This window comes from Aquarana catesbeiana, linkage group LG11, assembly GCF_042186555.1.
Source record: "Aquarana catesbeiana isolate 2022-GZ linkage group LG11, ASM4218655v1, whole genome shotgun sequence".
NCBI classification, from domain to species: domain Eukaryota; kingdom Metazoa; phylum Chordata; class Amphibia; order Anura; family Ranidae; genus Aquarana; species Aquarana catesbeiana.
The window spans coordinates 86,494,447-86,521,493 of record NC_133334.1 but is presented as its reverse complement, the minus strand read 5'-3'; the positions used below and the strand labels follow the sequence as shown (position 1 = coordinate 86,521,493).

Genomic DNA, 27,047 nt, shown 5'->3' with positions numbered 1-27,047 from the left:
GGTAAGTTGCAGTGCGTTGGCACAGACCATGTCAACATGCAGTATACCACAAGTTTATGTGTTTTGCATTAACAGGACCCAGTCAGCGCAGGGTTATCTGTAGTCAAAACCATACCTGCTAAAAGAGGAAATACACTTACCTTTCCATCAGCACATGTCTTAAACATTGCCACTTAGCTGCTCCCTAATTCCTCAGCTATTACAAGTATCTGGTGTGAGAAATCCTGCGTGTGATGGAAGAGACAGGTATTCAACTGATCCAACTGGTTGAAAAATTGTAGGGAGCAGTGAAGCGGCATTCTTAACACCAGAAAGGTAGGTATATTGCCTCTTCATTTAGCAGGTATGCTTTTGGATGCAAGTGACCTTGTGTTGATAGGGTCAAGTAAAGGCAGCCTATTCTTTATAGAGGGCCGCTAACACCAAAATGTACCTAAAAACCAAACTTTTTAAATGCACTGTACTACAATGCTTGAATGGATCTTGGTTGCAGTGTGCACAACACACATTCTATACTGCAGCACACCACTGATTGTGCACTGCAGTAACGTGGTACAACACACAATTTACTATGTGGTATAAACAAACAGTTCACTGCACATAAACAGCAAAACTATCGGAGGGATTTTTAGGGCACCAATGAAAATCATTGATATAGTAAAATACTGTAGCACCCTCCTTGGTAGGTGCTAGAAGAGTATAGTTTTTGGTCATTATGCTTACCAGGAAGATGGTCAGGCAAAATTAGAGTGCTCTCTGCCTACCAGGGAGCAGGATCTATTGGCAATGTCTGCTCATGGTTCTCAGGTGTAGCTCAGCTTGTCTGAATGTCCCACATTAGTCCAATAGGGAGGCATATTGGACGGTGGGAGGGGACCTGGCAAGTGAGGGCACAGGCATTGTTACAGCCCTGACTATTGGCAGAGGAAAATGCCTCAATGCATGCTGGGATACTGTATAAATGCCAAGGGCACATGTACTTGGGGTCTTTCAGCTGGAGAGCGGGGTCCCGGGGTGGGGGAGGGCGGCCCCCTCTTTAGCAGTTGTCACGCGGCCTTGGGTAGTCGACCTAAGGGCCTGAAGTCAGAAAGGAGCTGAACCCAGAGGTCCTGCAGAGGTGACTGGAAGGGGGACACCAGCGAGGATCTGAATCTGCCTACAGCGAGTACAGATCTGTGTCATTGGGCCTGTCCTGTGAGGGCCAACCCTTTCAGCTAGAAGAGTCAGTGGATGGGTGTCAGTCAAGGGGATGCTATAGAGTGTCCCGAAGATAACAGTAGTTGCATCAAGTCTGCTGCAAGAGAGCAAGAAGACTTAATTCTTCCATACAAGTGGAAGTATGGTAAAAGCAGCGTGTCTGCTTCCACAAATCTTTTAGTGAGGCCAAGTGAGAGTTGTCCTTATCCACTGAATCATTCAAGTTGGAGTCTCCCACTATTCCTTCTCCCACCCAAGTTCCACAATAAATATCAATACCCTGGACTGTTCATTGAGTAACGAGCAAGCGGGAGTAAATGGGGGGGAGGAATAAAGGAAAACCCCTAGCAACTGGCTGCAGGTAATCAGAGGGATGCCTAAGAAGTCACACAGCAAGCCCTACGGGTACAGTGCTACAATACAAAAAAAAAAGATTATATAGTCAGTTACAAACCAATATGTAGATATCTACATATTGTTTTTTTAACCGACAATATAATTTTTTTTTTGCATTTTACTAGATTATGGATTTTCATTGGTGCCCTAAAAATCCCTCCCATAGTTTTGCTGTCTGTTTCATCCTGGGATGTGGCACCAATAGTATTGGGCAGTTTAGGCACATCTGATAGATTTGATCAGTTTACTGCACATTACAGCATGGATGTGAAGCCAGCCTTATTATTGGCAGTACAGTTGTTTGACTTCAAGTGGTTGTATCGGGATGACGTCCGCAGCTACAGGCATCACCCTGGTACCGTGTTTTAGAGCTGGCAGTCGGCTCTCTTGTAACAGCAATCGGACGGTCTAGCTATTACAAGCAGCGGGAAGGGATGTTTCCTCCTCCCCCCGCTGCCTTCCCCAGCTTGCTCATTGTTTACATAGTCTTTCTAGACCGTGTTCAACTTTTGTCAGCTCTGCCACAACAATTAAAATAGAACTATAGCCAAAACTTTTTTTTTTTTTTTAATTTTGGATTGCGTACGGGAGGTTTATAACCCCTGTCAGTTATTTTTCCTTTTTGCCATCTGTCCCGTTGGGTTGATTTACCTCCACTTCCTGTCCCATAGCCAAAACAGGAAGCAAGAGCAAATCCCTGCAAATATACGGATTCCCTTGGGGTCCTCCAGGTCACCAGAACTAGTGTCATCATTGGAAGATTTCCCCTCTTACACTGTTCTGGGGAAAACCCAAAATTTGGGGTTCTCTTTTACTTTCGATGAGAACGATAAACAGGACAAATAGAGAGGGTGAATCTCCCTAACAGAGGCACAGATAATAGGATCCTAACGGGTTCTAATCCATCTCCACACTGTCCAAAAGTTTGCCTTTCCGTTCAAAGCAATATTTTCTCCTTTTTGCTATAATAAATATCCCCCCAAAAAATCTAAAAAAAAACAAAAACAAATTTCTTCCTCAGTTTAGGCCGATATATAGTCTTCTACATATTTTTGGAAATAAAACCCCGCAATAGGCTTATATTGATTTGCGCAAAAGTTATAGCGTCTACAAAATAGGGAAGAGATTTATGGCTTTTTTCTTTTTTTACTAGTAATGGCGGCGATCTGCGATTTTTAGCGGGACTGTGACATTGCAATGGACAGATCAGACACTTGACAGATTTTTGGGACCATTGACATTTATATAGCGATCAGTGCTATAAAAATGCACTTATTACTGTGTAAATGTCACTACTAGGGAAAGGGTTAACACTAGGCGGCGATCAAGGGGTTAAACATGTTCCCTGCTACGCGTTTTCAACTGTATGGGGATGTGACTTATTAGAGGATGAGCCAGACTGCTGTTCCAACTTAGTAGGAACACACAATCTGTCTCTCCTCTCCTGACAGAATGGGGGTGTGCATTTACACACACACATCCCCGTTCTGGCTCTCGTGGCCGGCGGACGTCGTGGCCGCCGGCCAAACCCATCATGTCCCTCAACTGTGCAGCGGGTGCACCTGCTAGAGCCGTTTAAAGGACCAACGTACAGCTACAGCGATTCGTGGGAATGTGCCGACCTGACACTGTATAATGACGGTGGCTGGTCGGCAAGTGGTTAAAGCATAACTTAAGGCAAAACGTTTTAGTCTTGGATGGAGTGGAGAGGGAAAAAGAACACCTGTCAGTTTTTATTGCTGTCTGTGCCCCCCCTCTCTCCCCCCCGGTAGAGAGATTCACCCTCTCTATTTGTCCTGTGTACCATTATCATTGATAGTAAAAGAAAATACCAACTTTTGGGTTGTCCCCAGAACAGTAAAAAAGAGGAAATCTTCCAAAGGGGACAGTAGTTCTGGGGGCCCAAGAAATTCCCTTAATTTGTAGGGATTTCCTCACTTCCCGTTTTGGCTATGGGGACAGGAAGTGAAGGTAAATCTCCACAATGGGACAAAGATGGCAAAAATAAACCTTACATTGGGTATAACCTTCCCTTACTCTATCCAAAAATGATATTATAGTGTTTATAAAGGGTTTGTTACCCCATCATTTCTGCCTGCTGTACCATGTACTTGTATTAAAAAGTATCCTGTTCTCTTTGTATTGCTTCCCTTGTGTGAAATGCTTGGTGTTCCTGCCAGTCCCATTAGAAGCTGACCACACCAAGCAGAACACACTGGTCAGTTCTCTGGCTGTGCTGGGAACTCAGCCGGTGTTTCATCAGATTAGGCGACCCGTCAGAATGTGTAACCGAAGTGATGTTTTCGCACTCGCACACAGTAAGGATAGAGTGGGAAGGGGGCAAGCAGACATCTTGTTACACTCACCGTAGTTTAACATTGTACACTTATTTTTAACAGTAAACTGAAGTTATATAGTGAAATACAGTACTTAGAACTATGTTTGACTGTTTAGATGTTGAATTTTAAAAGCAGCAGCAAGCCTGCTGATCTCATAGGTTTGCTAATCTGACAAAAGTTGGCTGCTTTTAAAATTCAACATATAAACAGTCAGACGGACTTCTAAGTACTGTATTTCACTATATAAACTCAGTTTACTGTTAAAAATAAGTGTAAATTGCTAAACTACGGTGAGTGTAACAGGATGTCTACTTGCCCCCTTACCACTCTAGCCTTACTATGGAGGAGTGTGGGGTGTAGCAAGATGGTGGCGACGAAACGTCACTTCCATTACACATTCTAACGGGTTGCCTAATCTGACGAAACGCCGGCTCTCCTCCAATGATCAGACTTGTCCTGACACGCCCTCTGCACAGCCATTCACTGGAAAGTTCAGTGTGCTGTTGCTTCTCCTCCCCCCAGCTCGTATGCAGCTGGGAACAGAGGGAATGTAATCACTTATAAAAGAGAAAAAAAAAAAATTGTATTTATAATGTATTTTTATATCCATACCACACATTTTGTCTTTCATTTCAATTTTAAACTGAATGGGTTGTTTTACATCATTTACAATCACCAACTCCAGAGGATGATGGAAAAATTGTTAGTTACAATAGGAGCACTGTTAAATCAGGGATAGACTACAAGAAGCTTTAACTGAGCTTTGTATTTGTACGTTTTTTACCCCCTATAACAAATACACATCCTATAGGTGGTCCAGGCCTTGTATTGTATTGATGCAGTGCTACTTTTAAGCAACAGAGTGAAAATTAGACAGCCCAGCATCAGCCTACTTCACTTAACCTGGAGGAAACGCTGTATTGAGGTAATATAGAAGCGGTCCCAATACCAATTTCCTGGCTAACATGATGGTCCAATAGCTTTACTACTCTAAGACTGACCTGGAGCAAAAATGCAGATGGGGAGTTGTGACTTTCTGATCTGGATGCTTGTTCTAGGTCAGCATCTCAGAAAGTGGTGAAGCCAGGGAATTCGCATTTGCAAGAGGATATCAGCAATTGCACAATCCATATTTTTCCAAGTACTTGTTTATTTAAAACACTGTTTGCAAAACTGATTCATTTTTTGCATCTCAGTGTTGCAGCCACTTCCTGTATTCCAGCGATAACTGCATGGCCTGGGTGGGTTTCCCCAATACTGATGATAATAGGCCATGACTGCAGTGTGCACACTATTTGAAGCTTGAATGAGAAAGCAGACAGAATTTGCTATGTGGGTGGCTCCGTAGGCCACCTCCCGCCCAAAAAAACCCAAAAAAAAAAACGAAGGAGCTGGGTGGAAAATAGTCAAACAACGACTGGATACAATCCGATGCAGCTGCTCCTTGAGTATTCTGACAGGCGTGGACTAGGACTGTCAGAATACAATAACCACAGGCTTACACAATCTACCCACATAAGGACAAATCTAATCTTATTACACATTCAGTTCCCCAAACCCGGTAGTACCTCTCCTCCTGTACCCAAGCTTTGTCTTAGCATTCCCCATCCTTTCAAGGGCTGTCCCCCTCCAACAGCAATGCCAGTTTGGGTCGCCTACACTTTATTAGCCACTAAGGAGGGAAGTCAGAAACGGCCTATATCCTTCATTTCTCCACCCCCCCCTCCCACTTCTTCCACCTCCCTCATCCATGTTCCCACTTTCTATACCTACAACACCCCCCCCCCCAAATACGCCACACCGGACCCTCTTACACATACAAAACATACTGCAAACCCTTACTAAATACTAGTCTTGCTCCATCCCCTGAGGATATTATCAAGACCACTTATTTTACAAAAAGCGACACCCTCAACCCAGCCCTAACTGACTAAAACATGGAGCCATTTAAAACCAACTTGGACAGCTAAACTAGGAAATGTTCTACATCGGAATATTGAATATCCTGAAACACACTATGGGCCCGGACCCACTATGTTGCGGGTCATACAGAAGGGACTGTATTTAATTTAAAAATAGACCTTGTAGTTCCAAAAAATATTACTGTATAACTCATGTTTAAGCCTTCTGTATGTTATTCTTATACACAAATACAAATCTGTTGGGAACAAGAAAAAAAAAAACCCACCACAGCGAGAGATCTATCTGCGCTGTATACGGTGGATGCAGAAATCTGATTGTTTCCATTCAGCCTGACAGGGTGACAACATTAAACCCAATTAGAAGACAGAGATAGAGTGTTGCCACCTCCATACAGGAAATGCCTGAACAAGTACCTTTATGGCAGGATTATAAGGTATTATATTAATGAAAGCTGCAGATTTAAAATTAGAGAATAAGGTTTCAAATTAACATGATAAAGCTTATGTGATTTTACCTCACTTCACAACTTACAACTCACAAGCCCGGTGTGTCTCCAGCATTCTCAGAACTCTAATTTCGCAAGAACTGGAGAGCCAAAAGCGTTCCACTTCCTTTTTATTGAAAGCGAATATCATCATAAATTATACTTGGCTTAGTCTAGTGAGCGCCTAGTCAGCAGCTGTAGGAAACCCATTACCTGAAACGTCTCCAGGGTAGGGAGCATTTTTTAGTTTATGAATAGAAGTGTATTTTTGGCTGTGGCTGGCAGCATTCAGCTACAAACAGTATCTAGAGTGCTTAAGAGATTTTCCAGGAGGAACATTTACACTCCTCAAGTCTACTTTAAGTGTAGCTGACAAAAAAAATAAATGTTGTACATTTTTTTTTATAATAAAATGTATTTAAACCAAACACTGGACTTTTCTTACTTGTTCCTTTTTTGTCTAATTGTTATGCCTTTAAAAAATGTTTTGTTATATCTGTTTGTAAAATGTGCAAAAATACCTCTTGATCCTGCAAAGCCAGTAAATTAAAATGTAGAAATTAAATATAAATTAATATATTTTTGATATTTTGAATTGTATATGCCGCCAGCAGGTGGCACTTTATGCATTGTTTACAGGTTTGCTTTTTTTCATACAACTGGTTGTTTAAAGAGCTCAGTACCTCAAGGCAAACTTTACACACAAGAGAATGAACCAGATAAGTGACAGGCAACCCATACCTCTCAACTTTCTGTGAAATTGGGGCAAAATATTTTGATGACACACCCCCTCAATACGAAAAATGACTGGGTAAATCTTTTTTTAGTACTGTATTTTCAATACACTGACTTTTTAAAACAATTGCAATAATTTAGCAACTGGATCAGTGCAAAATTACACTTTTGGCAATTAAAGTTCAACTCCAGGAATAATGTTTATTGCATACCTACATTGGTCCAGCTTGGAACAATGCAAGTATGCATTGCTCATGCCTGGGGGACTGCTGGGGAACCAAGAAATCACTGTAGTCAGTACTGCTACAGAGATAAATGTTTCTAGGTCCTGCTCAGATTCTATGCCCCACTGCATGCTGACCACCGGAGGATCACTCGCTAAGAAAATGCCTTCATTTGCAGAATATCATAGAAAAATTCATCCTTTGAAAAAAGCCAATCAGGACGCAACGCGCAAGTTGGGCAGTGACGTCATCGCGCTGGGCGGGATCAAGACGCCATATTTGAGAACGACATTTGCCAGGTTTATTACATGCCTGTTTATGGAATACATCTAAGTGCAATACCTATATTTTATTAGTAAACCTATATGAAACGGTCTGCACTATTGGATGTCTGTGCTTCCCTAATTTGGCTGACCTGCATCTGTTCCTGACAGATCATTATCTGAGATTCAGTACAAGGAGAGGATGAACTACTAAACAATCTTTTTAAAAACAAAAGTGCACACGACCCCATTTATTCTACTGGGATCCACAGTACCAGGTGAGAGGATACCCACAAGGGGCGGTGAAGTGCACTGCAGTGTTTTCATATGTGAAGAGATAACATGGATCTAAGGAAATTTCTCGGATATTATGCATTGACTTCACAGAGATTGTATGTCTATTACATGGACTACACATTTATTTTTGCATTTTTTTTGCACGCATTCAATGTACATCATGTAGGATTTAATATACATTTGTATACGATTTATAGATCACATTGTTTTAGAGTACTGATTGATGTATTTCTAGATTTTCTATTTTTTGCTAATGTCACTTTGATTAGTTAAGCTAAAGCACTTCACTAGTATTTGCTTTACATTCATAGAATAACTTGAATTTTATTTTTTTCATATAATACAAGGTGTTCTCTGACTGGACGAAATAGAGAGAATGGGCAATGGCATCAGAATCACCACCTTGATCAGAGAATGTTTCGTATTTACTGAAAAAAACATAGCACTATGAATGGCAGCGGTGCCAAGCAAGCAACCTCCTGCAGTCAATGTGCAGTGGAACAGCCACTTGCATAGAACCCGAGCAGGAGCCAAAAGATTATGGCCATAACTATAGTAATGCCAACTTCTACAGCGAAGTATAGCTTCCCTAGTTTTTTCAGGTAAGAGATATGCATACTTACATTGTGCCAAGCTGGACCAATGCAAGTAGGAAATACAAATAATTCCTGGAGTTCAGCTTAGAGCGGTAGTAAACCGCTGGCTGTTTTTGGCCTGCAAGGCAATGTCATAATGTGCTAGTATGCATCGGCTGCATTTACAGTAAATCTCCTAAACTGTGCAAGTTTAGGAGATATTTACACTACCTATAGGTAAGCCCTATTATTCATGCATGGGAGTTTACTCCCATGCATGAATAGCGCATTTTGTCATAGAGGTCTACACATCAGTCCAGAAAGGGGGACAACTGGGGAGAAACCCAGGGACCTGGTTCTAAAAGATGGACAGTCCCTCCAAATTAGGGTCATTTGGGAGCTATGAGTAGCATTAAAACTGTCAGTAGCACTTTTCTTCCAGCAAAACATCTCTGGCAGTAAAAAAATAGGAAAACTTACTTTAAAGTGAACCTATGCCTTAACCATACAGTGCAAAGCAAGCACTGTTCTCGCAATTGAACACTCAGTTTTGATTTGCTGCTGCTTTGTTTAGCCATTGGGAGCAATGGAAATCCCATAAATAGAGCAGCATGCAACCCGTGTGGCAATGCTGGTGATTGGGGCACGAAAGAAAAGTAACCATATGCTGGGGATTGCTAAATAAAAACGCATGGGCAAAGCACAGGTTCACTTTTACAAGACTTAATTGGAATCAATGAAGCATAAAAGGCTTTTCGATTGCACAGATATTTTAATGTCACCTTATCCATTTGTCCTGACTTGCAGCCCTGTTCCCACAAGCTCTTCTTGCTCAGTACATCTCCTGGCTTCACTTCCTGCAAACGGAAATCACAACTTATGATGATGTCACTTAGTCCACTTGGCGAAGCATATTTGCAGGGAGTCTGTTAGCTTACTGTGAGTTTTGGAGGGGATGTCTGCCCATCTGGTTCTGGTTTTCCTTTACCCCACTGGTTGATCATGTCTGATACACCAATGTTGATGCCCTCTGTATCCTGTTTTAACAATAAATACAATGTATAAGAAGCCAACAGTAAATTAAATGACAAAAAGGAGAATGGTACAGAAAACACACACACTAAAATTCAAAAGTCCTTAAGAGGAGTCCACGATTATAAAAATCAATAGTGGTGGTGCACCATGCTAGTGGCAGGTCCCCATAGAGCGACACAAAAAGGGAACAAATGGGGGTGCCAGCCTAGGTGCAGCAGATTAAAATAAAGATTTATTCATAAAAAAAGACACTCACAAAAGTAGTATTTATAGTGTGTCAAATAATATCGTCTGAGCCAGATGGAGATGTCCTGGCGCAAGTCGCAGATGGTATGCCACGCGGAGCCAGGTATATTTGTACTGGACTGCGAGCTGTCAGCCGGGTGAGCTACAACCAGCGTGAAACGCATGGAAGCTGGGCCAGAGGAGACGTCCAATGGAAGACCTGAGGTAGCCATTTGACTTTTTATGAATAAGTCTTTGTTTTAATCTGCTGTACCTACGCTGGCTCCCCCATTTGTTCCCTTTTTAGTAAATAAAATAAGCAGCCAACATTTTAAAATATACATAAACGGAAGGGGGGGGCATTTACTAAAGCTGGTGATCACAGAATCTGGCGCAGCTCTGCATAGTAACCAATCAGCTTCTAAGTTTTATTGGCAAAGCTAAACTGAACAAGCTGAAGTTAGAAGCCGATTGGCTACCATGCACAGCTGCACCAGATTGTGTGCTCTAGTTTTAGAAAATCTTCCGCTATATTATTATACAGGATTTATATAGCGCCGACAGTTTGTGCAATGCTTTCATATATGTACATGGAATAGAGGTGACATAGAAGCCTTATTTCCCTACTAGTTTAGTCATAGAAAAAGCACAGTATTTATTAGATATATCAGGTGGTTAGGAGTGCGTATGGATACTGTTAGGCTCCTTGCAAAAGGGGCATTTAGCACCCATACATCTCATCCTGGTGGTTTGAGCCACCTGTCAAAGTCTATGGCAGGCTGCAGCTGGCCAGGGATGAACACTGTACTGAGTGGAACTCACATTTGGGCCCTATGCTGAAAGCCCTCAACTCTTCGGGAGTGTCCAATTACTGTCTGTGCTGGCCCAGCTCCTCCACCCCTCACTTACCTACATATATCATTTTATGTAGCAGCTGGGGGGAGGAGAGAAGGGGAATAGTATAGAGCAGGCATCTCCAAACTATGGCCCTCCAGTTGTTTAGGAACTACAATTCCCATCATGCCTAGTCATGTCTGTCAATGTCAGTTTTATAATGCTTCATGGGACGTGTAGTTTTGCAAAACAGCTGGAGGGCCATAGTTTGGAGATCCCTGGTTTAGTGTCACTTGAGTGACAGAACAGACTGCTGACATCACATTCATGATGGTGGGACTCAGCAGCAGTCTCGGGGTATTTGGACATCTACGCAAGGGGGCTGTACAGGTAAACATATTTTAAATGCACATAATCTTATGAGCATATTGGTATTGAAATGAATAGTCTGGAGACAGGGTTTCTCCTTCAAGGAACTACCAAATAATTCATATGACTGGCACACTAGACATTTTATAATTTAACCGTTTTAACCTGCAGCTAGCTTTGTTGCCATTGCTGACCCCATTTCAAAGCTGCAAATTGCCTGGCTGCCATATTGATCCAATGGCTTCTATACATTCTGGGTCAATAACCCAAAACAAGCATAAAATAAGTAAAGTGAGTGGAGACAGAACTCCGCAAGTACATATTTGAGTCAGGTCAGTGACGCAAAGTATTGAAGCCACTGGATATGCATGAGGAGTCAGGCAACTAGTATTTTAACTAAAGAGGCCAGCAAGCTTCCATACTTCTCCCAGAACAGGTTAGGTGTAGGGCCTGTTTACTGTGTGTCCCACATGCACCATATAATATTTGTGCGTTTTAACATGCATTGCATTAGGCAGTCTGTTCATCAATAGGCTGCTAGTGCACCACAACACACTGAAAATTAACAGAAGCACAACACACTGCACTTTGCTTTGTGCTTTACTATGCATTGTGCAAGAAAACATACAGAGAAGCATACGAAATATGAATTATAAATGAAGCACATAGTTTACTGTACATAGATGTCATACCTTACAAGTGGATGCCTTGGTGGCTGCAGTGATATCTCCAGCCTCCCATCGGTTCTTTATGTTTGCAACAGGATCTGTAGGGCTTAGCATCTCTAAAGATGGCTGCCGAACCAAGCGGCCTGGCTTAGCGGACGTCTACGGGAAAAAAAAATAAAATTTTTTATAAAAATCAAACCATCAACAAATATCACAATATCTTGTGCAAAAAGCAGCAGAATACTAAAATATGATCCTGAAAACCTCAGGAGAGCAACAAACAGGGAGGTATAGGTTTACGCGAGTACAAAAAAAGTGTTAGCTAACCTCTGTGTATTCAAAAACAACGCATGGAGTGTAATACAGTAGATCATCACTATTGTAGCAATTTGATGAGGGCAGCCAGGGGTGCAGACAGAAATCACGGGGCCCAGTAAAACCTAACAGGGCCCCCTCTGAAAATATCAAATATTATATTTGCTAAAATGCAACGCCCGGGATGCTATGCTTTGCAGCCAAGGCAGAAATTATACCCCCCCCCCCCAAACAAGACCCATTCTCCCATTTAAATGTATAGCGTCACGGAGGAAGTATATGTACCCCTGCAGTGAGCAATCAGTACCGACTGCTCAATGTGTTTATTCAGGATGGTGAGCCCCCCTACTCCCCAACCCCCCCTGCTCGCCATCTTGAAATAACCCGACTGTGTGCCCTCAGCACCTTCTGGTGGGAGAGCAGGGGAGAGGAGGGAAAACTGTGGGGGAAAGGGGCACACAGGGGTCCCGGACAGCAGGGGGGAGGGGGCGCAGATACTAGAACTGATCCCTCTGCAGTGCAGCCGGAGGAAGAAAAGTAAAAGCCGGCAGCACTGCATAAGAGTCAATAAGACAGTACTGCTGGCCCTCCTGCTCGCCTCCCTTTTGAACTGACGAGGCCTGGGCCCAGTACATGGGGCATGTCTATACCATGCTGTAGTAACAGATGCTCTGTGGAGAACGTAGCACTATTGGGGCTCATTTACACAAGTGTTGTCCTCTGGAGAGGAATTGCTTTCCATGAGGTGTTTGACAGATGGTGGGGAGGTGATGTTGCCAGCTATTTTAACCCCTTAGCTGGCCACACAGATCGAAATTTGGCTGGTTCAGCAGGGACTGGCCGAATTTCAAGCCATGTACGGGCAGGGTGGTTTTACACAAGTTGATTTATTGTTTGACTTGTGTACAACCAGCCTGCTGGGTTTTTCCCAAACGATTAGTGCCGCTAGCTATAGCTTGCAACGCTAATCATTGTGTTCTTCCGGTGGGAGGGATTCCCATGTCAACACTGATTGTGTTGATGAGGGAACCAAGCTATTTTCTTCCCTCCCACATAGGGTGAAAGGAAAGAAAACTGCATAATCTATGGCCTGCCTGAAGAAAATCGCTTGACTCCCCCATCAGCACAGTCTGCATTAATGGGCGAAGCCCTGTCGCCAGGGGTGTATCTACAGGAGTCGCCATTGCAATCCAGCTCCATGCTCCAAGGCCCCCCCCCCGTACCCCTTGACAGGAGGGCAGCGCCATGTAGCCGCTAAATACCTGCTTCTCCTCTCCCTCCCGCAGACAGCAGCTGCTGAAGGAACATGGAGGGCATTGGTTCCTCCACATGCTGCTCCTGCCACCTCCCTATCGCTGTCCTGCTGCCCGGGGCTCCTGCGTGCTTCCATGGCCCCCTCACAGTGCTGACAGGTTTTCCCCTCCCACAGTAACCAGCTTCTAAATTCAGCTTGTTCAATTAAATGGTTTACTATGCCTCAGTTTATGGGGACAGGAAGCTCTGTACAGAGCTATTCATTCTGTGCAGCTGAGGCTGCAGAGAAAGGGACTGATGAATGTGTCCTCAGTCCCTGTCTCTGTCTTAAAAATGAGACATCACCCCTGATATTTCACCAAAGCCTCCCCAATGGGAGTCCTAAAATATATGTAAGAAAAAAAAAAAAAACTACTGACACCAGTGCGGAACTAGCAGGGCCACAAAGGTCGCACTTGCGACTGAGTTCTGGCATTTTGCCACTGTGGGGAGACCAAGATGGCTGGAAGGTGGCCCAAGATCGTAATAAAGGATCCCACAAAGGGAGTAAAGGGCTCTGGGATCAGTGGGAAGGCCCCTCGGTCGAGGGCCAGGGGGGCCCCTTCATGGTTTCTTGCAGAGGGGCCCTGAAGGTTCTAGTTGCGCATCTGCCCCACGCTGTGCTATGGCGTTCTGACCGTGGAAGGTTTCCCTGCCGACAGAATACAATGATCACTGCTGGCAGCTATAGCCACTGGCAGTGATTGCATGAATAAAACACAACAGACTGGTTGTACTGAAGTTGACTGATAAATCAATTTCAGTACAACCAGCCTACCCATAGATTGATCAAAATTTTGGTCTATGGCCAGCCTTAGGCCTAGATTATATTTGAAGTCGAAGGGCAGTAAAACAGGCAGTTGAGCTGCATTTTTACCACCCCCAACCACCCACCACCAAGCTGCAAAGAGCCATACAGGAGTATACATATGTTGCGGCTGTGATGCTTTTCATCATGGTGCAGCATGATGATCCCCTCCATGTTTAGCAGGCACCAAATGCAACTCATGCCCCAAACACTTGCAATGCATACAGTTGCGGTGGTGCAGGGGTTAGAACAGGTCGTGAGGGGGTGATAGATCGCCTCCGCACCGCCTGCCAAATGCCCTCTGTAAAGCGATCCATCACAGATCACTCCTCCCAGTGCTACCACAAGTGCCTACAAAAGTACACTGAGGCTCCTGCACTTAGCTGCAGCTGAAGGACACATTTGCATAATCCAGTCCTGCTGTCAGAGTGGCAGCTTCTGCGACCGGACGGTGCACCTGGTATGTACATTTAGGGCAGTATGTGCCCAGGGGTGAATAGCCAGATCACAAACAGTCTACATTCTGGGCCTTCATCCCTGAGTGCAAACTGCTCCAAACAGAAGTAGTATTATGTGTAGCGCCCAGTAAGTTCGATTGGGCATCTAGTCCCAGTGCATGCAGCTTTAGAGGAAGGAAAGTTTAAGCCACAACTGGAGAAATACAATTATTGAGATCCTAATACACTCCCAGCTTGATTGCTCGGGCCTGCTTGAATCACTTAGAGCAGGGGTCTTCAAACTATGGCCCTCCAGTTGTTCAGGAACTACAATTCCCATCATGCCTAGTCATGAATGTGAATGTCACAGTTTTACAATGCCTCATGGGATGTGTAGTTTCGCAACAGCTGGAGGGCCGTAGTTTGAGGATCCCTGACTTAGAGATTGTGGTTATGTTGTCATTTGTTATAAGCTGGCAGTTATTTACCTCTATAGCATGTGTGTACAGTTCCAGGCGGTCATCGATCTTGTGTATTGGAAGGGGTGGTTCACTCCTCTTTATACTGTTACTGTAGGTAAAAGAGAATATAATGATTCCAATACAATAGACTGGACAAGATAGACAGGGAAATGGGAAAAGAGAAAACATTGGCTCATGGCCTACAAACATTTGTGTTGAAGTGATATAAGCAGCTCTTGGTAAGCGGACAGGCCCTCTTCCTATTAATATATAGATTCAGGTCATAAAAGACTCCTTAGTCTCAGCTTTGGTGCACTATGTTCTTGTACTGAGCTCTGTCCCTCGTATTTGTAGGTGAGACAAATATTGCACAGCACGATGTAAAGCCAAGCTGTGTCTAAAGCCCTTTGGTCAATCACATTCTTCCTGCCAGAGGCATCTGGAAGAGGTCCAAAGACATGAGCAATTCCTCCTACTGTGTTATGGACAAGGACCAGAAGTGAAATGTGCTTCTCCATTCCATTTGCCATTTAGATAGTTTCAAATAGTCATTGAATATTGATTATTTTAACTCCATTTGTATCTAAAATTATATTATCTAGTTTAAGAGTTTCTAAATCAAAACTTTTTTTTTTAATTTTTAAACAAAGTGCGAAAGGTTTACAACCCGTCAGGTTTTGCTGGGAAGATTCAGTCCCATGAACTGACCTGTGACCATTACCACCAGGATTATAAAAGTGTTGTAAAATCTAAAGTTGTCACCAGGTCAATATCTTTCTATGGGGGCACTTGTAGATAATAGTCTAAGAGCGGAACTTATTTCAGTGAGGTTTCTTTTCTTCCTGTTGTGTGTACAGGGAATGAGGCGAAAGAAAAATCTCTTTTCGCCTTGCGTTTTTCTTTCTCCCGGACAATGGTTAGTAATTTAAAGGAGAAGTACAATCACAAGAGTGCAGTTCGTTCTCCACTCCTGGGACCCCTTTTTCAGCAGACAGCGGGTTTAAGCTGGTCCAGGCTTGGACAAAATCGCAACAATAAAGTTGGGATCCGCCCACATGCCTGGACTGGCACCCAGCTCAGCGAGTGGTTCAGCCCGCTCTTAGGGCCCCCCCCCCCCCCCACTCCTCTTTCAGGCTCTACAGCCCCATCCTATGCAGCTCTCCCCCCCTCCCCACCGTTCCCCTCGCCATTTTCTTCCCCCCTCTTACCATCTTTCCCACGCTCTTCCCTAATGTTGCCTCCTAAGCCTTCTCAACCCTCTCTTGCTGGAATTCACCCTCTTGGGTAGTCGTGCCCCCTCTTGTGAAGTTTGACTGCCAACCTATTGCCCCCCCCCCCCCCTTTCCCATGCACATCACACCAGACTGATGCCTGCTGCAGTAACTTTCAACCCAAAAATATGTTTTCCCAGACTCTAGGCCCCCACCGCATCTGAACTCTGGCTCCGTGCATGATGCTCCTCATCCAGTCAATCCCTCCTTGGGATTGTTGTTGTTTGTTATGGCCAATTGGGTCCTTTTTTCTTCTTTACCCATTTAATTTCAATAAAGTTTTTTTTTGAAAAAAAAAAAAAAAAAACACATTAAAATAAACCTTAGTGGCGAGTGGGGGCGGGCTTTAGTAGCCAGCACCTGGATTGTCCAGTTATGATAAGAGGAGCGTGTCATGAGTGGAGCTATGGATTTGCTTTAGAAGATTTGATCAGTCCCAAAGAAATCTAATATGCCAGCTGGAGACTTGGCACTCCGAACGCATGAGCTGGCTGACCCTTTAAAGCAAAATTAACCCCCCCCCCTGTCCTTTTCAGCTAAGGAAGCTGTCATCTTTGCCTCTGCGATCAGTCATGACACCAGTCATTTGATGGTTTGACAATTTGAGAGCACAATCAACTGACAGTTAGCATTCCTGACATGCCAGGAATACAACTGTTTTTTTTTTTTTTAAACTGTTAAATCGATGGGTTTACTTAAGCTTTAAATCAGAATAATTTCAACATTTTAAGGTGAGACATTACCTCTTCTGGATGGAACGATTCAGAATCTCTGTTCTCTCAGTTACCTAAAAAGGATATAAATATATATTTCTTTACTGGAACACTCTAGTTTATATTATTCAGATTACACAGATTGTATAGTTAAAAAGCACCTGATCAGCTTTGTTAAAAGGAACAAAAATAAAAGCTCTCCTCTAAAATATTCTGAACTACATGTCAATATAGTGATGAGCACAGGTGTGTTCAGACTAGGATCCGATTCCACGTGTTTGAGCCCACCAGGAAACTGTCACCTGTCCAGGCCAATCATCTGTGGCCAGGACTTTTCCTAGCCCTCAGCCACACGTATATATGCCCCTTATATAGGAGGGTGCGGGGTGGGGAATGCCTCGTCCGAACACGCCAAGCTCATCACTAGTCATCAAAATTCCCAACATAAAGTTTTTTTCTTATCTGGTAGTGAATGGAGGCATTGGAATCAATCCTTATAATCCAGTGCTAACTATGCAATCCTGTTGGTTACCAGCACAGGTGCAGCTGATAATTATAAGGCTATTTATTACAACTTATATATAGCGGTTTCGGGGTTGATAGGTCTCATCATTTTAGCCCCCTTTTACACCGATGTGATTTGACAGTTCAAAAATCACATGACAAGTCACACGCCATTTGTGCCTCCGACTTGCACCTATTTGAAAAAATTGCACTGACCAGCAGCTTTGAAATCGCACTGACGTAGCGAGATTTTAATGCCGCATTCAGTGTGGACCATCAGTCAAGTTTTAGAAACCCTTTTTTTAAACAGTTAGTGCTCATTTATATTTGTACTACACTCTGAACAGCAATCCACGGTCAAACAATTTTCTGAGAACGCCATGTTGCGTTCTCACCACCTGTTTTAACCCTGTAAATCCTGCACCACCATGCCACAAGCAATCCAAGACAGGTTGTGGCTTGGCCTCATTCACTAGAATGGGTCATGTTCAGCCGCATTATTGGAGGGGTTAGAATTTTTGCCACGGCCGTAGAATGTGTATATTGCCCTCCAGCCGCTGTTTTTTGTTACAGCTCAACCACCTGTTTTTACCACCCCAAAAGCAAGTTTAAAAGAATCCTAAAGCACTAGAGATTAGAAGTCTAGAAGCATCAGGCACTGTCAGGCAATGCTAGTTTGGGTTGAAAATAAGCAGACAGGGGAAAAAAAAAAAAAAAAAGCTACGGTTATCCTTGCCGATATGCAGACTTTAGCGATGTCTGCAGTGCATCATCCCCACCTCCCTCCACAGCCTATACAAGTCTGTCTGCCCCGTGATGTTGCTGAGAGCAGCCAGAAAGGATGGGCGGCCATAACTGAAGTCCTTCATGCCCCTAGTAAAATCACTTTTTTCTCCACCCTTCCCAGTCCCTATGTAAATTAAGGCTGAGCACACAAAGGAAATTGTAACCTAGAGCGATCATCTCCCTTGAATGTCCCTAAACCATCACTACCCTGGCAGTTACATGTAGCTCCATTCACACCAATGCATTTTTCATGCTTTTTACAGAAATGCAGGACTTTTTTTTTTTTTTTAAACATGGGTTCCTATGGAACGAGTTCACATCAATGCATTTTTGTACCTCTGTTTTTGGAAAGGGTCAGGGACTTGGTGCTTTTCTTGTGTTTTTTTGGTTCAATAGACTTTAATGGAGATACTCCAGAAAAGCATGTTGTGCATTTTTACTGTGATTTTGCAATGATTTGCATTTTTTAATCTGCCCAACAAATTTGTCAAAAGTATATAAAAAAAAAAAAAAAAGGCACTGCAGAAACCCTCAAAAGCAAACTGCATAGGTGTGAATGGTGGAGCCTTGTTGATCAATTCATTGCTTCTTGTAGTGATTGTGAATGGTTAATGGTCATGAGGGATGATTGCTGCAGCAAAATGTGCCTAAATGGGCTCTACTACATTAATACTCAAAAATGAAACATACTTGTTGATACTGAACACATGCTCTAAAATCACTGCCAGATCCTCTTTCATCGTGGATTTACTCAGCTGCTTCTGTTCTATGTTATAATTTTTTTTTTAAAGCAAAAAGGTAAAGGCAATATTTGTTTAGGATAGACTGGGAAGGGGTTATACCTTTGTCAAATTTTCATTGCTCTCTGGGTACCCATTGGCCAGAGTTACCCCTCTATTTGTATTGGTGAGCATGGTCACTGAGACAAAAAGTGATGGGAAATTTTGAAGTTGTCACCTGAGCAGGAAGAGAGGTAAAATCCTCCATTTCGGACGACACAAATAAAAAGAACGGTTCCACGCTTTGGTTGAATTGTTAGATTTCAATACATATGTGCAGAAAAGCTGCTACCTCCACTTGAGCAACTGCTGGTTTAGTAGGAAATAGAAAGTGGGTGTGGCGCTGCTTTATAAAGGTAAGTTGTGATCAGGGAAAGAACTTTTTTTAATTGGAGCCTATTGATCCAATTATTTGATCATGTGTTCACAAAAATGAATATATGTAAAAAATAAATAAATAAAGTGATTGTGTCTAGCTTTATAGACGCACATCAATTAAAATGTTGAGTAAACAAAGAAAGTGAAAAGTACATCTAACTATAAATTAGTGTTACAATTCAAATCCTGCAATTCATACATGTGCAAAAGTATCCTCCAAAACTAAAATAAAAATATACATGTATAAACACAAGAACAAGTAAATTCATAAACGAATAATTAATTTAATGAAAACATGTCATGTGCTGAAATATGTATCCAAAGCGATGAGTTGCTATAAGCAAAATAATAAGTCAATAATTTATTTGTTGGACAGAATAAAGTGACTGGTGCTGCATACAAGTCCAAATAATAGTGCTAAATATAGTGAAATATAGGGATCCATTCAACCTGCTAATTGAAAGAAAAAAGACGATGTGTGTGTGTACTCTGCTTAACCTCCTCAGCTCCGGAGGATTCACCCCCTTTCCTGACCAGGCCATTTTTTGGGATACGACTCTGCCTTATTTTAAAGCGGAGTTCCAACCAAAAGTGGAACTTCTGCTCATCTGATTCCTCCCCCCCTCCTGTGCCACAATTGGCACCTTTCAGGGGGGAGGGGGGTGCAGATACCTGTATTAGACAGGTATCAGCACCCACTTCCAGAAATAGACACGCCCCAGGACGCGCAGCGCAACTCGCGCATGCGCAGCAGGGAACCGGGAAGTGAAGCCGCAACGCTTCACTTCCTTATTCCCTCACCGAGAATGGCGGCGGCAGCAGCCGAGAGCCAAGCTATTGCTCGGCTTCGGCTGGCGACATCGCTGGACTCCTGGACAGGTAAGTGTCTGTTTATCAAAAGTCAGCAGCTGCAGTATTTGTAGCTGCTGGCTTTTAATAATTTTTTTTCAGGTGGACTCCCTCTTTAAGGCCCCTTTCACACTGGGGCGGTGGGGGCGTCGGCGGTACAACAGCGCTATTTTTAGCGCTGCTGTACCGTCGTTCTTGCAGCGGTATTCGGCCGCTAGCGGTTCGGTTTTAACCCCCGCTGGTGGCCGAAAAAGGGTTAAATCCGCTCGTACAGCGCGGCTATAGCCGCGGTATTACCGCGGTATAGCCGCGCTGTCCCATTGATTTCAATGGGCAGGAGCGGTTTAGGAGCGGTGAATACACCGCTCCTTCCCCGCTCCAAAGAAGCGGCTCGCAGGACTTTTTTTACCGTCCTGCGAGCGCACTGCTTCAGTGTGAAAGCCCTCGGGCTTTCACACTGAACAAACAGCGGAGGCTGTTTAGGGGCGGTTTTCAGGCGGTATTTTTAGCGCAATACCGCCTGAAAACCGCTCCAGTGTGAAAGGGGCCTAACTGACAATTGCACGATCGTGCGACGCTGTACCCAAATAACATTTTTGCCCTTTTTATTCCCACAAATAGAGCTTTCTTTTGGTGGTATTTGATCATGTCTGCATTTTTTCTTTTTTTTTTTTTTTTTTTTTTTTGTGCTATAAACAAAAACAAAAAAAAACGACAATTTTGAAAAAAAAAACAATATTTTTTACTTTCTGCTATAAAACATATCCAATAAAAAATGTAAAAAATCTAATTTCTTCATCGGTTTAGGCCAATATGTATTCTGCTACATATTTTTAGTAAAAATATCCCAATAAGCGTATATTGATTGGTTTGTGCAAAAGTTATAGCGTCTACATAATAGGGAATATTTGTATTCATTTAATTTTTATATTTATTTTTTTACTAGTAGTGGTGGCGATCAGAGACTTATAGCGGGACTGCAATATTGCAGCAGACAAATCAGACACCTAATTGACACTTATGACACTTTTTGGGGGGACCAGTGACACTAATACAGTGATCAGTGCCACAAAAAAAAAAGGAACTGACACTGTACTAATGACACTGGCAGAGAAGGGGTTGACATCAGGGGCGATCAAAGGGTTAAATGTATGCCAAAGTTATGCTTACTGTGAGGGGTGCATGGACCAAGGGAAGGCAAAGATCTGTGTTCCTGCTTAGCAGAAACACAGGATCAGTACCTTCCCCTCCGCCAGAACAACAATTTGCCTTGTTTACATAGGCAGATTGCTGTTCTGCCTCTGTACTGTGTAATTGGAGGGCCCATGTATAATCACAGCGGGAGCGGGTTGCCAGTGCCGCGCACCCCAGACCCCGAAGTGCCGCCCTGCCGCAGTTGGGCGGTCCGCAAGCGGTTAATATGAGGATTCTGTTCACTTTAAAGAGATATCCTCTCATTTCTTGTCGCATCTCCAGGGCAGGACGTGAAGGTGAACCTTCCAAATGGGATATAGCCATTAAAAAATAACCAGAGATAAAGGGTTTTGTTAAAGAGGTTCGTCTTCTTTCCCCCTCTCTCACAGGCACAGTGGCAGCAGCTCCTGCTGCTGTCAGTCAAATCCTGTGAGGTTGGGGGGTAGGGGTTTGGTGCGGGGTCAAGCCACACTGTGTGTGTTCACGGACGTGCACCGCCCAGCTCAGAAGCGCACCCACACGTGTGCCCCCTATAGCAAGAGGCTTGCTATGGGGGCACATAAAGAAGAGGAGGAGCAGAGAGCATCGCTGGGGGACCCCAGAAGAGGAGGTTTGGGGCTGCTCATTACAAATATCCTTGTAAGTATAACATCTTTTTTATTTTAGGTAAAATGCTGGAGACTTTAGTATTACTTTAATCCTTTCCTTTCCTAATCTAAAACTTAAAAAAAAAAAAAAAGTTTGGGCTTTACCTAAACAGTAATTTAAAAGAACTGCATTTGTTACTCTAGGCCTCATTCACATAGGTGCACCAATCAGTACACCCGTGCTAAGGGCCAGCTTTACCCGCACAGGATGCACAGGTATTCCGTGCAGCTGCGTGTAAGCAGCCTGTTCAAATCAATGACAGGCGGCTGGCTGCATGGACCTGCATGGATGTCTAAGCTAATCTCAGAGTGTACATTGGTGCTGCTCCGAAGCATGGATCAGAAGGCTGTCTGTCTGAAACTGCTGCCTGCATGTAATGCCACTGGACATCTGTGCATCCCTTGCGGCTGAGGACAGCCCCTCATATGAGTGTATGAATCGGTATGCCTTTGTGAATGAGGCCTTATAGTCATCAAATTGTAGCCTGCATCTGAAAATCTGAAATACAAAAATGTAATTATGATTCACGGATTTGGTGCTGAGGAGCCATAAAGGCAGTTTTTTTTACATATTTTGATTAAAACTACTTGCCGACCGCGCACTGTAGTTTTACTGCTACAGTACCAGCTGGCTGCGCAGAATCACCTATATATATAGATATATATATAGGTGATTCTGCTTTTCCGGGTAGGGGGCACTCCAGCTGTGCTGTGAATAGTCACAGCACAAGCCAAACAGTGGGTGCCGACCAATGGATGACCGCCAGCACCTGAGCTCTGTTCTGTCAGTGGGAATGTGCCGGTTTTTGTTTCCCTGCAAAGAAGAGAGTAAGAACCGGTACATCCCTTAGTGAAAGCAGTACACACATAAACACTGGATAGGCCCACATTTAACCCTAGATGTTTAACCCCTTACCAGCCAGTGTCATTAGTACAGTGACAGTGTATATTTTTAGCAGTGATCATTGTATTAGTGTCACTGGTTCCCACAAAGTGTCAAAAGTGTCAGTTAGTGTTAAATTTCCGCTATACTATCGCAGTCCCACTATAACTCGCTGATGACTGTCATTCTAGTATGAAAAAAAATAATTCCAGTACATATACCATAGTTTGTAGACGCTATAACTTTCGTGCAAAGCAATCAATATACACTTATTTGGATTTTTTTTACCAAAAATATGTAGCAGAATACATATTGGCCTAAATGAAGAAAAGTGATTTTTAAAAATTTTTATTGGATATGTTTTATAGCAGAGGGCGTGGCAGAGAATTGACTATACCGGAAGTCACGTAAGGAGGCGCTTCGGACGCCGCTCCTTCCTTTTACATGTGAATTTTACTTGTTTTTATGTAAGAGACCACTTCGTTTTTATATTCAATAAACTGCTTATTCGAAATACTACACCATCAGAGGCCTCCTCTCTTCTCCTCCCCCTCCTCCCACCGGGCTGTCACAGCCTAGGTGGAAAAAATTCCCAGTCTATTTTACAGGTACCTGATATCTAACAGAGGTGAACGCTGCCTTATTAATACAGTGAAACATTGTTGCCAGTTGTTTCCATCCTTGAGGAGCCTGACAGTAAGCAGAGGGGAACGTTGCTGTTATCACAACAGAGAAAGATATACACTGATGCCTGTTATTTCCATCCTTGAGGTGAGAGTCTAGAGAGCCTGGTTGAGCCGCCAGTCGGTTAATGAAGATTATTATTATCATTATCATCTACACCCTTTTTTATTACCATCAATACTTATGAACTTTTATGGTTATTTATGAACTCTTTTCTGATATATCCATTATTGGAATCACCCCACACTACGTTGTTTGCAGTTTGGCACTTTTGCTGCACATGTTTCTGCATTTTTGCACATGCGTTTGATTTGATTTTTAATGTGATTATGTATTGGGATATATGAATTTCCAGCATGGGTACTTTATTGATGCACTTTATTTAAGATTTGTTATTGGTATACACCCACATATTATTATTATTAGATGTGTATTTATTTATTTAGTTATTTATCTATATGATAGACTATATGCGCGAAATCCTCTTACCCTTATAAGTAAAAAATATTGTTTTCTTTTTTTCCAAAATGTTTGGTCTTTTTTTCATTTATAGTGAAATTTTTTTAAAACCCAGTGATGATCAAATACCACCATAAGAAAGCTCTATTTGTGGGAAAATATTACATCAATTTAGCTTGTGTACAGCATTGCATGACTGTGCAATTGTCAGTTAAAGTAACGCAGTGCCGTATTGTAAAAAATGAAGAAGGGGGGGTATACCTTCCGGAGGTCAAGTGGTTAAAGCCCCGTACACACAGGCCGAGAGACATTGGTTAAAAAAAAAAAAAAAGGCTGACATTCAGCCCATGTGTATGCCAGCCGGCTCGACAGGATGTGTATGCTGGAAAACCAGCAGTCGACCGGCTCCTGATCAGCACTATCAGCCAATGGCAAAGAGTGCTGACTGTATTGTTCTGGCGGGGGAGCCGTCCCCCTGTCAGGACACAATAGCTCAGCAGGGGAGATCGCTGTACTAACGTCAGATCGCTAGGATAGCGGCTCCGACCGGAGCTGACAGTTTTTTTTTCATTCAACCCAGCAAAAAAAAACTCATAGTGTGTATCAGGCGTAAGGAGGACCAACGTTTCTTGGTGGAGGCCTCAACAAATTAAAACAATCCCATAATTGTTTCAGGTAGATCCGTCAGATTTCTCTGAGCCAAAACAGGTTTTGATTAGTGCGGACATTTTCTCTGAAACCAATCACAGGCAAAAAAGTTGTCACTAGGAAAATTCAGGAGGGCTACAGCTTTATAAAATCACCTTCACTGTGATGGTGCCATCTCCTTCCTCTCCATCACTGCTAACTGACCGCCTCCGGGTTTCCACTTCGTGTGTTGCCCACCGGTCCTGGCACTCCTCTACCTGTACCTGGTGCCAAAAAAAAAACAAAACAGGATAGTAAATATTCATATGTACAGTCAGGTCCATAAATATTGGGACATCGACACAATCCTAATCTTTTTGGCTTTATACACCACCACAATGGATTTGAAACGACAAAACAAACAAGATGTGCTTTAACTGCAGACTTTCAGCTTTAATTTGAGGATATTTACATCCAAATCAGGTGAGCGGTGTAGGAATGACAACAGTTTGTGTATGTGACTACCACTTTTTAAGGGACCAAAAGTAATGGGACAATTGGCTGCTCAGCTGTTCCATGGCCAGGTGTGTGTTATTCCCTCATTATCCCATTTACAAGGAGCAGATAAAAGGCCCAGAGTTAATTTCAAGTGTGCTATTTGCATTTGGAATCTGTTGCTGTCAACCCTCAATATGAGATCCAAAGAGCTGTCACCATCAGTGAAGCAAGCCATCATTAGGCTGAAAAAACAAAACAAACCCATCAGAGAGATAGCAAAAACATTAGGTGTGGCCAAAAAAACTGGAACATCCTTAAAAAGAAAGAACGTGAGCTTAGCAACACCAAAAGACCCGGAAGACCACGGAAAACAACTGTGGTGGATGACCGAAGGATTCTTTCCCTGGTGAAGAAAACACCCTTCACAACAGTTGGCCAGATCAAGAACACTCTCCAGGAGGTAGGTGTATGTGTGTCAAAGTCAGCAATCAAGAGAAGACTTCACCAGAGTGAATACAGAGGGTTCACCACAAGATGTAAACCATTGGTGAGCCTCAAAAACAGGAAGGCCAGATTAGAGTTTGCCAAACAACATCTAAAAAAGCCTTCACAGTTCTGGAACAACATCCTATGGACAGATGAGACCAAGATCAACTTGTACCAGAGTGATGGGAAGAGAAGAGTATGGAGAAGGAAAGGAACTGCTCATGATCCAAAGCATACCACCTTATCAGTGAAGCATGGTGGTGGTAGTGTCATGGCGTGGGCATGTATGGCTGCCAATGGAACTGGTTCTCTTGTATTTATTGTTGATGTGACTGCTGACAAAAGCAGCAGGATGAATTCTGAAGTGTTTCGGGCAATATTATCTGCTCATATTCAGCAACATGCTTCAGAACTCATTGGACGGCGCTTCACAGTGCAGATGGACAATGACCCGAAGCATACTGTGAAAGCAACCAAAGACTTTTTTAAGGGAAAGAAGTGGAATGTTATGCAATGGCCAATCACCTGACCTGAATCCGACTGAGCATGCATTTCACTTGCTGAAGACAAAACTGAAGGGAAAATGCCCCAAGAACAAGCAGGAACTGAAGACGGTTGCAGTAGAGGCCTGGCAGAGCATCACCAGGGATGAAACCCAGCGTCTGGTGATGTCAATGCGTTTCAGACTTCAGGCTGTAATTGACTGCAAAGGATTTGCAACCAAGTTTTAAAAAGTGAAAGTTTGATGGATGATTGTTAATCTGTCCCATTACTTTTGGTCCCTTAAAAAGTGGGCGGTACATATACAAACTGTTGTAATTCCTACACCGTTCACCTGATTTGGAGGTAAATACCCTCAAATTAAAGCTGAAAGTCTGCAGTTAAAGCACATCTTGTTTGTTTCATTTGAAATCCATTGTGGTGGTGTATAGAGCCAAAAAGATTAGAATTGTGTCGATGTCCCAATATTTATGGATCTGACTGTAAACTACAACAATCTTTTTTGTTCTTTGTACAACTCTTGCAGCAATTCTTTCCAAGTTCCCTGTCCAATAACTACTGTATTTATTGGCGTATAACACTCACTTTTTCACCATGAAAATCGGGTGCAAATAGCGCATGCGTGTTATACACCAATACTTCAATTTTAGCTGCCTCGGAGGGGACAGGGAGGGGGTGGGACGAGCGCCGTCAGGTTACATACAGTGAGAATCTTCTGTTTACTTGGCGGCCTCTGTAATAAGAAGTCCCGTCTCCTGGGCTGCCATTGGACTACTGTTCTGTCTATCATAGGAGATTCTCACTGTATGTAATCTGTCGGCGCTCATGCCGCCCCCCTTCCTGTCCCCTCTAGGCTGCAGATGGGCATCGATCAGCCTGCACTGATGGCATTGGCGAGACTGCTGCATTG

At 43.2% G+C, this 27,047-nt stretch overlaps 1 protein-coding gene across 3 annotated transcripts in view; it reads right to left on the bottom strand.

The window, feature by feature from the left end:
• Positions 1–27,047, bottom strand: part of LSP1 (lymphocyte specific protein 1) — a 130,102-nt gene that overhangs the window by 10,475 nt on the left and 92,580 nt on the right. For all 3 annotated transcript variants that reach the window (XM_073604692.1, XM_073604693.1, XM_073604694.1), the window contains 6 exons: positions 24,829–24,936; positions 16,893–16,936; positions 14,906–14,987; positions 11,589–11,723; positions 9,372–9,470; positions 9,216–9,290 (listed from right to left, as the gene is read on the bottom strand). In XM_073604692.1, coding sequence (XP_073460793.1) covers positions 9,216–9,290; positions 9,372–9,470; positions 11,589–11,723; positions 14,906–14,987; positions 16,893–16,936; positions 24,829–24,936 — 543 coding nt within the window. The remainder of the gene's footprint in view (positions 1–9,215; positions 9,291–9,371; positions 9,471–11,588; positions 11,724–14,905; positions 14,988–16,892; positions 16,937–24,828; positions 24,937–27,047) is intronic.